At 48.0% G+C, this 12272-nt stretch overlaps 1 protein-coding gene across 2 annotated transcripts; it reads left to right on the top strand.

The window, feature by feature from the left end:
* The first annotated feature begins 1265 nt into the window (after positions 1-1265).
* Positions 1266-11757, top strand: Synpo2l (synaptopodin 2 like). Of its 2 annotated transcripts, XM_026390170.1 has the most exons (4): positions 1266-1575; positions 2973-3124; positions 3549-4063; positions 8054-11757. In XM_026390170.1, the coding sequence occupies exons 1-4, from the start codon at positions 1471-1473 to the stop codon at positions 10225-10227; spliced, it is 2946 nt and encodes a 981-aa protein (XP_026245955.1). In that variant the 5' UTR covers positions 1266-1470; the 3' UTR covers positions 10228-11757. The 2 variants fall into 2 exon arrangements, with proteins under 2 accessions (XP_026245955.1, XP_026245956.1); XM_026390171.2 differs by lacking the exons at positions 1266-1575; positions 2973-3124; positions 3549-4063 and adding an exon at positions 5365-5532.
* Positions 11758-12272: the final 515 nt, after the last annotated feature.

Genomic DNA, 12272 nt, shown 5'->3' with positions numbered 1-12272 from the left:
AGAGCTGATCAGAGTTCCTCTACACAGACTCATCTCTATCCCTGCAGTGAGATACAGATTTCCATTTTGCTTAACAGGTAAATTTGAAATGGAGGGAAAACCTAAATAAACTATCTAGCTTCCTTTGCTTTTAGTTACTTGCTTTTAGTTGACTTTTAAAATCACATATTTATTTTAAAGGTCACAGAGCTGAGATGTGTCATTGTCCCCTACTAGCTTTGTTGTAGATATCACCTCTGACATGTGGGCTATGATGATAATAATTGCTTAGGTTACTTTTCAGGGAATTGAAGGCCACTTTTGCTAAAACTGCTTGGGGCTGTACAGGTACTCAGTGGGTGACTGTTTGATCTCAGAAGGCCTAAAACTCCACTCTCCGATCATGCTAATGCTACCATTTTCCTTACATGAATCCTAAAAAGAGCTATGAAAACTGGTTACATATGTGCAGACCCCTGATTAATTCAATCTCTAATCACCTTTCCCCATGCCTTAGGCCCCCTCATGAATAAACTTTTGCTGTTTTCCAAAACTTGTCATTTCAAGCCAGGTTTGGTGGCACATTCCTGTAATCCCAGTGACTCAGGAGACTGAGGCAAGAAGAACACAAGTTCAAGGCAAGCCTTGCCAATGTAGTGAGAACTTATCTCAAAATAAAAAATAAAAAGAAGAGGCTGAGGATGTAGCTTGCCTTGCAGGCACACAGCCTTGGGTTCAATCCCTAGCATGCGTGCGCATGCAGGCACACACACACACACACACACACACACACACACACAAAATTAAATAAAAAGGGAAATGGGCTGGGGATGTAGATTAGTGGTAAAGTGTCTCTGGGTTTAATACTGAAGGGAAAAAAACTTGCCATTTTAGTGATTAGTATACTATGTGGTGGGCAAAACAGGCCTGGCATGGTGACAAATTCATACAGTACAGCAAAGGGACACTCTTTCCTGGGATTTTGTGGAGCCATTTCTTGCCAGCTGTGGTACTGAGCCCCTCCTGCTCCTGGCTCCTACCACTTTGACATGGACTTTGGAGGAAAGCAGTTGAGATTAGTCCATGATCATATCAGGGAAGGCACAGTCCCTGAAAGGGTATACAATAGTTCTAGAGCTCCAGAGAGCTAGTACTCTGAGTCCTAAGTTAAAGGCCCATGCAGTAGAAGGGGAGACATGTAGGGCAGAAGTTTGTGCTATAATTAGCTCTAGGAGTAGCACAACTGGGAGAAGAAGAGGAGGAGAATACAGCCGGCAACTATTTTGAGCACAGCTCCGATTGACGGGACATGTGTGCTGGACTGTACTGATCCCAAGGCCAAGTTGCCTGCCTGCCGTATGTGGTGTGGGGGGGAGGCCTGGGGCAGCAGGAGCAGGACAGCCGGACAGGCAGGCCAGACGGGGTACCAGCGCCTCAACTTCTCTCCCTGGGACACTGTCCAAACACCGGGGCCATAGGCCAAGCTGAGCGATGGGTGCTGAGGAGAAGGTGCTGGTCACACTATCAGGGGGAGCCCCCTGGGGCTTCCGACTTCAGGGTGGGGCCGAACAGAGGAAACCCTTACAGGTGTCCAAGGTAAGGTAGAGCCCCTGAAATGCAGTTTCAGGGAAAAGGGAACACTGGGGGACTTGGGAAGAATCATGTGGCGGACAATGGGGAGGTGGGTAAGCGGGGCTATGAAGAAGAGGCTGTGGGTAGGTGGGCAGGTAAGTAGGGAAGCATGCTCAAGTCTGGAAGAGGGAGTAGTGTCTGATCACAAACTTCTTCTAGGGACCTCCTAGAAAAGAGAATTCCTGGTTTCCAGAGAGTAGAGAAAAATAAAAGCTCTACTTCAGTTTCCTGTAGCACCATGGTAGCAGAGGCTGGGGTCTGGTCATCCAGTGCTTGCTCTCCTGTGTGTATCCCTCTACTCCAAACTCCAGGAATGTAGGGAAGGTTCTAATTTCTCTCTGACTAAACTGATATGTGACAAGCTGAGATTGTCTCACCCAGCCCAGCCCAGCCCTGCCCTGCCCTTCATTGCCTTGCCCTGCCCTGCACTGCCCTGCCCTGCCCTGCCCTGCTCATACCTTCAGTGCTCTTCTTTCCCTAAGTCAGTTCCTTTCTCTCACTAGACAAGACTTTTCTAGGTTCTGGGAGGGTTTTGGCAATATCTGGCCTCTCAGATGAAGTCATTACCCTTTTGGTTTTATCCTACAGACTTAGTTTTCTGAACTGTAAAGTATGGGTAATAATAGTACCTATTTCATAGAACCATTCTAAGAATTAAGTGTAGTAACACATGCAGCACAGTACCTAACAACTTAGTAAAAACTCAACAAGTGGTAGCCATGTATGTGCACACATACACACACATAAAGATAATCTCCCAGAATCCAGCTGGTCTGGATCTGAAATATTTTTTTTCAGTACTAGGGATGTAATACAAGGGCACTCTGTCATTGAGCTACATCATCAGCACTTATTATTATTATTATTATTATTTATTTATTTATTTTCTTAATTTTGAGACAAAGTCTTCTGAGTTGCTGAGACTGGGCTCAAACTTGCAATCCTCCTGCCTCAACTTCTCAAGTCTCTGGAATTACAGGCATGTGCCACTACAGCTGGCTTTGATCTGGAATACTAGTCTAAAATCTTAATTTGTAATGGCACCTGGGATTCCATGGCCTAGAAAACAACTATTGCCCTTGGAGGAAAATCTTGGTGATATACCACCATTTCTAGTACCTCTTCTACATGGTTTTCTCCAAACACCTTTCATTCAGTGGTTATCCTGCCTCCAATCAATGATGTATTACTCTCACCAATCTCCATTTTCCCTCTAGATAGTCTTCTTCAGCTACAGTTCTGTGCACTCCCCACCCTCTTACTTTACGAAATAAAATCCTCTCATGTGGGTCCTTCCTGCTTTCCTTTCATTCTTCTCCCTTTGGAGCCCTCCATCATTTACAATTTTTCCTCCATCTCAGATCCGAAGACGGAGCCAGGCTGGCAGAGCAGGACTCCGAGAGAGGGACCAGCTCTTGGCAATAAATGGAGTTTCTTGTACTAGCCTCTCTCATGCCAGTGCCATGAGCCTCATCGATGCCTCAGGGAATCAGCTTGTCCTCACTGTGCAGCGGTATGGACTCCTCCTTTCCTTTTCCCCTAGTCCAGGAACCCCCTTCTCTTTCTTAGCCCTATGTCTCACTGACCAGGCTTCAGCAACTAACAAGTACCTATCTCTGCTCATACATTCCTGCTAGAGAATAAACATTTGTGTGTGCATCCCCAAAGTATTTGAATGTATCTGCAATTAAAGGATGGAGTGTTGAGCAGGTGTTTGAGTGATAGATCTACTTCAACCTCTGGCCTGTCTCTTCCTCATCATATTTTCCTCAAAGCTCATATCTACTCACTGCTCTCCAAGCACATTTGCTTCCCATTTTGTCTTTAGATCTTCACTTTATATATAGTCTCCTTTCTCTTTTCTCTCTTCCCCCATTTCTTTCACATCACTTTAGCTGTTACACAGACTCTCAAGTTCTGTCATCTTTCCCATTCAGGGTAGCAGATGAAGGGCCTGTGAGATCTCCATCCCCTGGGGGGCTTCAGGTGCTGTCACCCTTATCTCCACTGAGTCCTGAGCCTCCTGGTGCTCCGGTTCCTCAGCCTCTTCAGCCTGGAAGCCTTCGCTCACCCCCTGACAGCGAGGCTTACTATGGAGAGACAGACAGTGATGCTGATGGTCCTGCCACCCAGGAAAAGACCCGCCGGACCCGCCGCCGAGGCCCCATGAGGCCCACCCCTCCAGGAGCCCCACCTGATGAGGTCTACCTGTCTGACAGCCCTGCAGAGCCAGCACCTGCCAGCACTGGCCCTCCCAGCCAGGGTGACAGCCGTGTGAGCTCCCCATCTTGGGAAGAAGGGACAGCCCTTCAACCACCCCCAGCTGAGGCATTGCTGTTACCCCATGGTCCACTCCGGCCTGGCCCTCATCTCATCCCTATGGTGGGACCTGTTACCCACCCAGTGGCAGAAGATCTTACTACCACCTACACCCAGAAGGCCAAGCAAGCCAGTGAGTCCCTGAACCCTTTTTTTTTTTTTTTCCTAGCCAGGATCTGATCTCTAAATCATCTCCATATCTACACATTCTACCTATCTCATGCCCCTTCAATGCAGTCTCTGGGACAAGTAGAGAAGAGTGATAAATGAAAGGGGAGAATAATTATTCTCAAGGTCCCTATTACTTTTGCTGTTTATACCAGTGTAGCCAAAAGGTACAGGTATCAGTGGCTCAGAAGCCAGGGGCAGGAGGACTGCAAGTTTGAGGCGAGCCTGAGCAATTTAGCAAGACCTTGTCTCAAGTAAAAAAATTAAAAGGGCTGGGGATGTAGCTCAGTGATAAAGTGACCCTGGGTTCAATCTCCAGTATATACACACACACACACACACACACACACACACACACACACGTGGTTCAGTCAACCTAAGAACATAATAATCTGAGAAAATGGAAAGAGACATGAATAGATAAGAGGTTTGGTGGTGGTTACTGTTGTTTTATTGGTTTCCAGGATGGGGTGAAGGCAGAGGACAGACACAAACAAGGAAATATTGGGAAGCAGGGGCAAGGCTATAAGGACTCCTTACAAGTGTTAATTGCAGGCATGGTATCAAAATTACCTTTGACATTTGTTAAGTTCAATTGGGATTCCTGGGGACTGAGAGGCTATGAGATGGTCATGAGATCCCTAGGAAGTGGTAGAGGGAGGGATCTTTGGCTCCTTATCTCAGGAAAGAATGTAGGCCTGGATAGAAAAAGCCAGTCCCACTTATCTCAGGCTCTTTGCTATTTTTGATGTGAGCAGCAGAACCAGACCTAAAGTGAAATTTTCCCCTGTCCTATGCCTCCCTTGCTCCTCCCACAGAGACCTTTTTTTGTCACCTCTGAAATCTCAGGGTTCCCCTCTAATTCTCATCTTTCTTTCCTTCCTTTCACCACTCTGATTCCTATTCCATATTTTTGGGTCTGAGTTTGAGGAGCTAAGGACACAACAATTTAGAGTTTGACATCCCTGAGAGTGTTCAGTATCCCACAAAGAAATTCCAAATGCATGCCCAGGATCCCATAATTATCCCCAGTTCTCATTTTAGTGTCCCCTCCCTTCTCATCATGCTGGGTGAGACTGTAGTGGCTCAGGGATATTTTTAATCAAGTAGACCTCATTGTCCAGTGGGAGGGGTGGAGAGTAGGGGAGCCAGGTGCTCATGTCCATCACACCAGGACTTATGGGGCAGCCAGAGAAGGGTGGGGGGGTCAGGCTCCAAAAATAGCTTAGTGAGCTCATTCAGCTGCCAGCTCTGGGGACAAGACAAAGGGGCTTTAAAAGTCGTGGGGGATGGATCAAGCTGGTCCTGCTCCAGCCAGCACTGCCTTTCTCGGCATGGAGACCTTTGAGTCCATCAGCCAAGAACCCCTCAGCCAAGCCAGCTGTGACAAATCCCCAGGTCCAGTTCCTGAGCTCCAAGACCCGTTCTATGCAGGTACTATCCTCTCACATTTGAGAGAGTTCTGGTGTCTAGAATGGAGTGTGATGCCTCAATAGTTAAAGAAGGATAGACTTTGAGTAAGGTTTATTCTCTTATCCCTTTTTTCTGTTTTTTTTTTAAATATTTTTTAGTTGTTGATGGACTTTTATTTTATTTATTTGTATGTGGTGCTGAGAATCGAAACTAGTGCCTCATACACGCTAGGCTAGCATGCTACCACTGAGCCACAAACCCAGCCCCATCTTACCCTCTTTTTCTTTTCTGTCTTCTTTCTTTTCTCAGGAGAGCATCACTGCCCCTTTTTTAGAATGGGTTGATGTTATGGCCACATGTCAAAGGGGTCTATGGCCACGTGAGCTGAAGAAAACTCATAGGAACAGTGTGTGTATGTGTGTGTGTGTGTGTGTGTGTGTGTGTGCGTGCATGTGTGAGAGAGAGAAAAGTGGGAGTACATTATGAATATAGGAAAGCATGAATGTGTGAATCTGTGGGAAAAGATATATATACAAGAAATTATCTGAACACATGTGCAGTTAGTGTCAAGAAAGCTTTGAGAGTTAAGGTCACTCATAGTGGACCTTAGCATTGTGTTAAGTGCTAAATTTACTTACATTACTATGTTTAATCCTCATAGCAACCCTCTGAGGTAGCCATTATTATCCTCATTTACAGATGAGGAAACTGAACTTCAATGAGGTGAAGTAATTCACCCAAGAACCCAAAACCTGAAATGAACTATGACTCCAGTGCCTATTCTTTCTACAATACTATTCAGTGTTATAGATGCTCATGAGAGAAATGAAAGCCCTAATTAGAAAGGTGATTAGTGGCTAGGCATGTTGGCACTCGTCTGTAATTCCTGCAATTTGGAAGGCTGAGGCAGGAGGATCACAAGTTGGAGGTCAGCTTTGGTAACTTAGTGAGACCCTGTCTCAAAATAAAATAAAAGGGCTGAGGGTGTAGCTCAGTGATAGACTGTCCCTGGGTTCATTGCACAGTGCCTTAAAAAAGAAAAAAAACAAAAAAGAACTTGTTGTCTTTTTAAAAATTTTTTTTTAGGGCACAATACTTTTATTTTATTTATTTTTATGTGGTACTGAGAATTGAACCCAGTACCTCACATGTTCTAGGCAAGCACTCTACCACAGAGCTACAACCCCCACCCCAAGAACCTTGTATCTTGAGTGAGTGGAAAGTAGATGGAATTTCAAGAATTTTTCTGTAGGAACTGGGGACCACAGGCCAGGCAGTATCCATGTTTAAGGCTGGGTCTTGGCAGAAGGACAGCCTCTCCCATTTCCTAGCTCCACCTACCCAGGCCTCACATGGCATGCAAAGCCCTGCCCTGGTTCTCTTTAGCACATAGTCCTTCTGTGACTGCCTGGTGGCAGCAGCCTGAACTCTGTACATTAAAAGGCCTGGCAAAGGCATGGAGATTGGGGGACATTTCTGACCTCCTCGCAAAGAAACCTATTTCATTTCTATCACCATTTTAGAGAAAAGGACAATATATTTACCTGATGCCTTTGAGGTATCCTAAAGATTTGGAGGGTTGCCTTGGAGAACAGCACTCTGGCTTTTCCTGACTCTTGGATCTGAGACTAACTACTGGCTCTGTGAGTAGAAAGGGGTATGGAGCACAAAGGAGTGCCCTGGTAGTTGAAGGGCCAAGATCAAACCTACAATTCTCTCTGTTAGTAACAGGGTCTCTGCAGGAGGAACTCTGGAAGGAAAAGCCACCTGGAGGGTGCTGTGTGTGAATGTATTTAAGTAACTATTTTTGTATGGGCATGTGTGTATTTGCATATATGTATGTGAGGAGTTTATAAGCTGGAATATACCTGAATGAGAGAAAAATACATAAGAGAAAGTATGTCCACAGCTAACTTCCGGTAGACAGATATTCTTGTTGAAATGGTGTATGATGGGAGTTATTTCTATGAGTGTTTATGATATGGACTACATGAGGGAGACAGAATTGACTGAAGATCTCATTGCTAAGAAGCCTGTGTGTCTTGGTCCTAGGGGTAATAGGTGGGAAGAGGGTGTAAATCCCCACCCCACCTAACATGGTCTCTATTGTGGTGGAAAATTGTCCCTTCTCATTTTTTCTCTCTCTGGGATCTGCCTTTTTTTCTTTTCTGCCATGGAAAGTGACACCTCCCCCCTATGTCAGTCAGGAATGGGAGGCAGGTGAGGAATGTGTGTGGGGTGGATAAGAGAACATCTCTGGACAGACAGGGACAGAATAGAGGAAGAGGTATGGTCACAGCAGTCAGGACAGCCAACTGGACTGCCTTTCCTTTAACTGTCCTTGGTTTTGCCTTGCACCCTCCACTCTGTCCCCAAGTCAGAGGACATTGATTGGCAGGAGGCATTGTGGGGGTCTGGCCAGTGAAAACAAGAGGTGGGAGTTGTGAGGGAGCTGGCTGGGATGAGAGGTGAAAACTTTGGGGAGCAAGAATAGAAGAGGTTGTAAACCCCCACTGATCAATCTACTGCTTGGCCTCCTCAGAACTGCAACGTGCAGAGAGCCTCCAAGAGAAGAGTGTGAAGGAGGCCAAGACCAAATGCAGGACGATTGCATCCCTGCTAACTGCAGCTCCCAACCCTCACTCCAAGGGGGTGCTTATGTTTAAGAAACGACGGCAAAGAGCAAAGAAGTACACCCTAGTGAGCTTCGGGGCTGCAGCTGGCACAGGCGCTGAGGAGGAGGACGGCATCCCCCCAACAAGCGAGTCTGAGCTGGATGAAGAGGCCTTCTCTGACGCCCGCAGCCTCACCAATCAGTCTGACTGGGATAGCCCCTATCTGGACATGGAGCTGGCCAGGGTGGGTTCAAGAGCAGCCGATGGCCAGGGCCCCGGGCTAGGAGGGCAGTTGAGTGAGACCTCTGGCCGAGGGGTCCAGCTCTTTGAACAGCAGCGCCAGCGCGCAGCCTCCAGCACCAAGGAGCTGGATCGTGTGGGTCCAGCAGCCACGCTCAATGGAGAGGGTCTGCAGTCACCACCCCGGGCCCAGAGTGCTCCCCCAGAAGCTGCTGTACTCCCGCCCAGCCCTTTGCTGGCCCCTGTTGTCAGCCCTAGACCTTTTCTTCCAGATGGTGGCGCACCGACCCCAGCTCCAAGCATCTTTAACAGGTCAGCTAGGCCCTTTACCCCTGGCTTACAAGGGCAGAGGCCAGGTACCACCTCGGTTATTTTCAGGCCCTCAGGCCCCAAGAGGGCGAATGAAAGCCTGGGAGGCCTCAGCCCCGCTCCACCTCCCTTTGCGTCCTCTCCACAGGGGCCCACTTCTCTGCCCAGCTTCACCACAGGGGTGTCCAGCCTCGCGCCCGCCTCAGGTTCCCCCAGCATACCACGCTCCTCGGGCCCTGTGACGGCTACCAGCTCCCTGTACATCCCAGCCCCCAGTAGGCCTGTTACACCCGGGGGCGCCCCAGAGTCCCCCGCTCCTCCTAGCGCAGGTGCCATGACCTCCACTGCTTCTATCTTCCTGTCGTCGCCTCTGCGACCCTCTGCGCGCTCAGAGGGGCCGGCTCCAGGCCCCGCGGCCCCTGAGCCCCCCAGTGCTCGGGAGCAGCGCATCTCTGTGCCAGCTGCCCGCACCGGCATCCTGCAGGAGGCCCGGCGCCGCGGGACCCGGAAACAGATGTTCCGGCCAGGAAACCAGGAGACGAAGAACTCGCCCAACCCGGAGCTGCTATCCCTGGTGCAGAACCTGGATGAAAAACCCCGGACCGGCGGTGCTGAATCTGGTCCCGAGGAGGACGCTTTGAGCCTCGGAGCTGAAGCCTGTAACTTCATGCAGCCACCAGGGGGCAGCAGTTACAAGACCCTGCCTCACGTGACACCTAAAATTCCGGCTCCAATAGCTCCTAAGACCCCACCCCCCATGGCTCCTAAAACTCCACCCCCAGTTGCTCCGAAACCGGCATCTCGAGGGCTCCTTGATGGGCTAGTGAATGGGGCGACCCCTCCAGCTTCGATCCCTGAGCCACCAAGGCTGCAGGGCAGGGGTGGGGAGCTGTTTGCCAAGCGGCAGAGCCGGGCCGACAGGTATGTAGTGGAAGCTACACCTGGTCCTGGTCTTGGCCCTGGTCCTCGCCCCAGAAGTCCATCTCCTACCCCCTCGCTGCCCCCTTCATGGAAATATTCACCTAACATTCGTGCCCCACCTCCTATTGCTTATAACCCACTGCTTTCACCCTTTTTCCCCCAGGCTGCCCGAACACTCCCTAATAAGGCTCAATCTCAGGGGCCTCGGGCAACCCCCAAACAGGGCATCAAGGCTCTGGATTTCATGCGACATCAGCCCTACCAGCTTAAATCTGCCATGTTCTGTTTTGATGAGGTTCCTCCAACTCCTGGCCCCACCTCCTCAGGGACCCCCAAAACTGTTCGAGTCCAGGAAATCCGCCGATTTTCCACTCCGGCACCCCAGCCCACTGCAGAGCCCTTGGCTCCCACTGTGCTTGCCCCTCGAGCAGCCACTACACTGGATGAGCCCATCTGGAGGGCAGAGCTGGCCTCAGCCTCTGTTTCTAGCCCAATTCTTCCTCCAGAATCTCCTAGGAGTCTTGGGACCACCCCTAGCTCCTGTAGTTTCCAGGTGGCCAGGCCCAGATTCTCGGCCATCAGAACAGGATTACAGGCTCATGTATGGAAACCTGGAGCAGGGCACCAATGAGCCAGAAATAGGTCCCAGGACCATGGAGAAGTGGAACATCCAGTCTCTGAAGTGACTTCTCCTGCCCTATCATACTCTCAAGCATCAGGAGGTTAAATTCCCTCCAACCAGAAATAGTTTTGGAGTTAAGTGTCCCATCCCTAGCTTCATCCTGACTTTCCCATCTCCCTGCTGCTTTCCAACCTATTATCTCTGCTTTGGTATCTTTGCTTCTCCTTGTCTCTGTATTTACTTGCCTGGAGCTCTCTTTATCTCCTGGTCTCTCTATCCATGTGCCTCCAGAGGTCTCTATTTCTTTACATTTGTGCTTCCTCTGTGGGTCTCATTTTAATGTTCAGTGAGAAGCACACAGAATGTAACACTGGGACCTCAGGCAAGGAGCTCCCCACTAACAGTCAGCCAAGGGACTGAATTGACCCCTGTTTGTCTACCCACTCCCAGTTTTCATTCTGCTTTCTCAAGGTTATCTGGCATATTCCTAGGTATGTGTGTGTGTATGCCAGTATGTGCACGTGTGTGTGTGTGATCAGGATCTGACCTGGCAAGTGATCAGATATGCCACAGATGTGCTCTTCTGAGACAAAAGTAAGAGGGGAGGTCTAAATAAAGACCTTATCTGGGTCTTTTCCTTGTGCTGACAGAAGGGTCAGATATCCCTACATGGAATCTAGCAGGGAGAAAGAGCTACACTGAAGAATAATTCCTTAGCATCTGTAGCAGGTGCTACATCTTGTGAAACTAATGGAGTATGACAAGACTGAAGGATTGGGACAATTTTCACAGGCTAAGGTAGACCAGGAATAGAACTAAGAATTCTTCTGTTTCACTGCATTTCACAAAATTAGCAATTAGAGGTCCATGATGAGCAATTCAGTATTCAGGAAGTAAAAGAGAGAAAGAGGGAGAATTTCCTCTAAGAATGAACAAATTATTGTCTTCATTGTTTCATAAGCCTAAAACAGAAAGAAGGGCTGGGGAGAATGAGATAGAAACCAGTTGCAGAGCAGAAATGAGTGACAGTGATTGAGCCAGAGAGAAGCATGGAGAGGGCAGTCTTGGCAGAGAAACCCCACAAGAAGCCAACTGTGAACAAGAGGGGGACTGAGAAAAATTTTGAGGAAAAATAACGTATTTGTTAAAGTGAAGTGGGTTGTGGGATGTGGGATGATAGTAAGAGGGAAGCATGAGGGTGTGTGCTGAATGTTGAAAGAAGAATTTGTGTCCGTGCTATCTCCCATGAATCTATCCTTCAGTTTGTCTTCTGCAGCATGTCATGACTATCTGGGAAAGAACAGGGAAATACCCAGAACCAAAACCTCTTTTCAGTCCTACTCCATTCCTAGCTTGTGTTCCTTTTCAGCTTTAGTTCCTAATTTCCAATCCTAGAAGAGTATGGATTCACCTCTCACCAAGACTACCACCAGCCACATTTGCTGTTTGATCTGGAAAATGATCATTTCCTTTACCTACAGGGTGTGAGTCACAGTCCTTTGGTTTGTGCACAAGAATAAACTTATGCCCCATACTTTCTATTGCTGTCATCTCTTCTGATTTTATACACAAATCCTGACCCCACCTTGATCGCCTCTGACCCATTCCTCTAATTCAATTTCAGATTTCTATTTCCAATCCTGCCCTTCATTTTTCAGTCCTTTGCCCTTCATTCCCTAGTCTTTTACTCCTATCAAATATATCCTTCTTTGATTTAAGCACCTCCACCTCTCCTCTTTATTTCTTCTCAGTGCAGTCTCCATCAGATTTCTCCTCCTCTCCTTCTACTGCTCCTTTTCAGGCAAGGAAATTGCGAGAAGTTTGCCATCAACATTTCCTACTTATAGGAAACATCCATGTTAAACATTCGCTGGGAATTAAATGAAGGGATAGTAAAAGGTGAAAGATTTATATGAGATAAATGAAGGAATAGTAATGAATGAGAAGGGAGAGTAAAGAAAGAAAGTTGGAGGAGTGGATTGAGGCTAATAGAGAAAGGAAGGCATCAGAATCCGGAGAGACTGAGAAGGAAAGTGCCATTGCTCAAATTAACC

This window comes from Urocitellus parryii, chromosome 5 (assembly GCF_045843805.1).
Source record: "Urocitellus parryii isolate mUroPar1 chromosome 5, mUroPar1.hap1, whole genome shotgun sequence".
Taxonomy (NCBI): Eukaryota; Metazoa; Chordata; class Mammalia; order Rodentia; family Sciuridae; genus Urocitellus; species Urocitellus parryii.
This window is presented reverse-complemented; position numbering and strand designations above follow the sequence as displayed.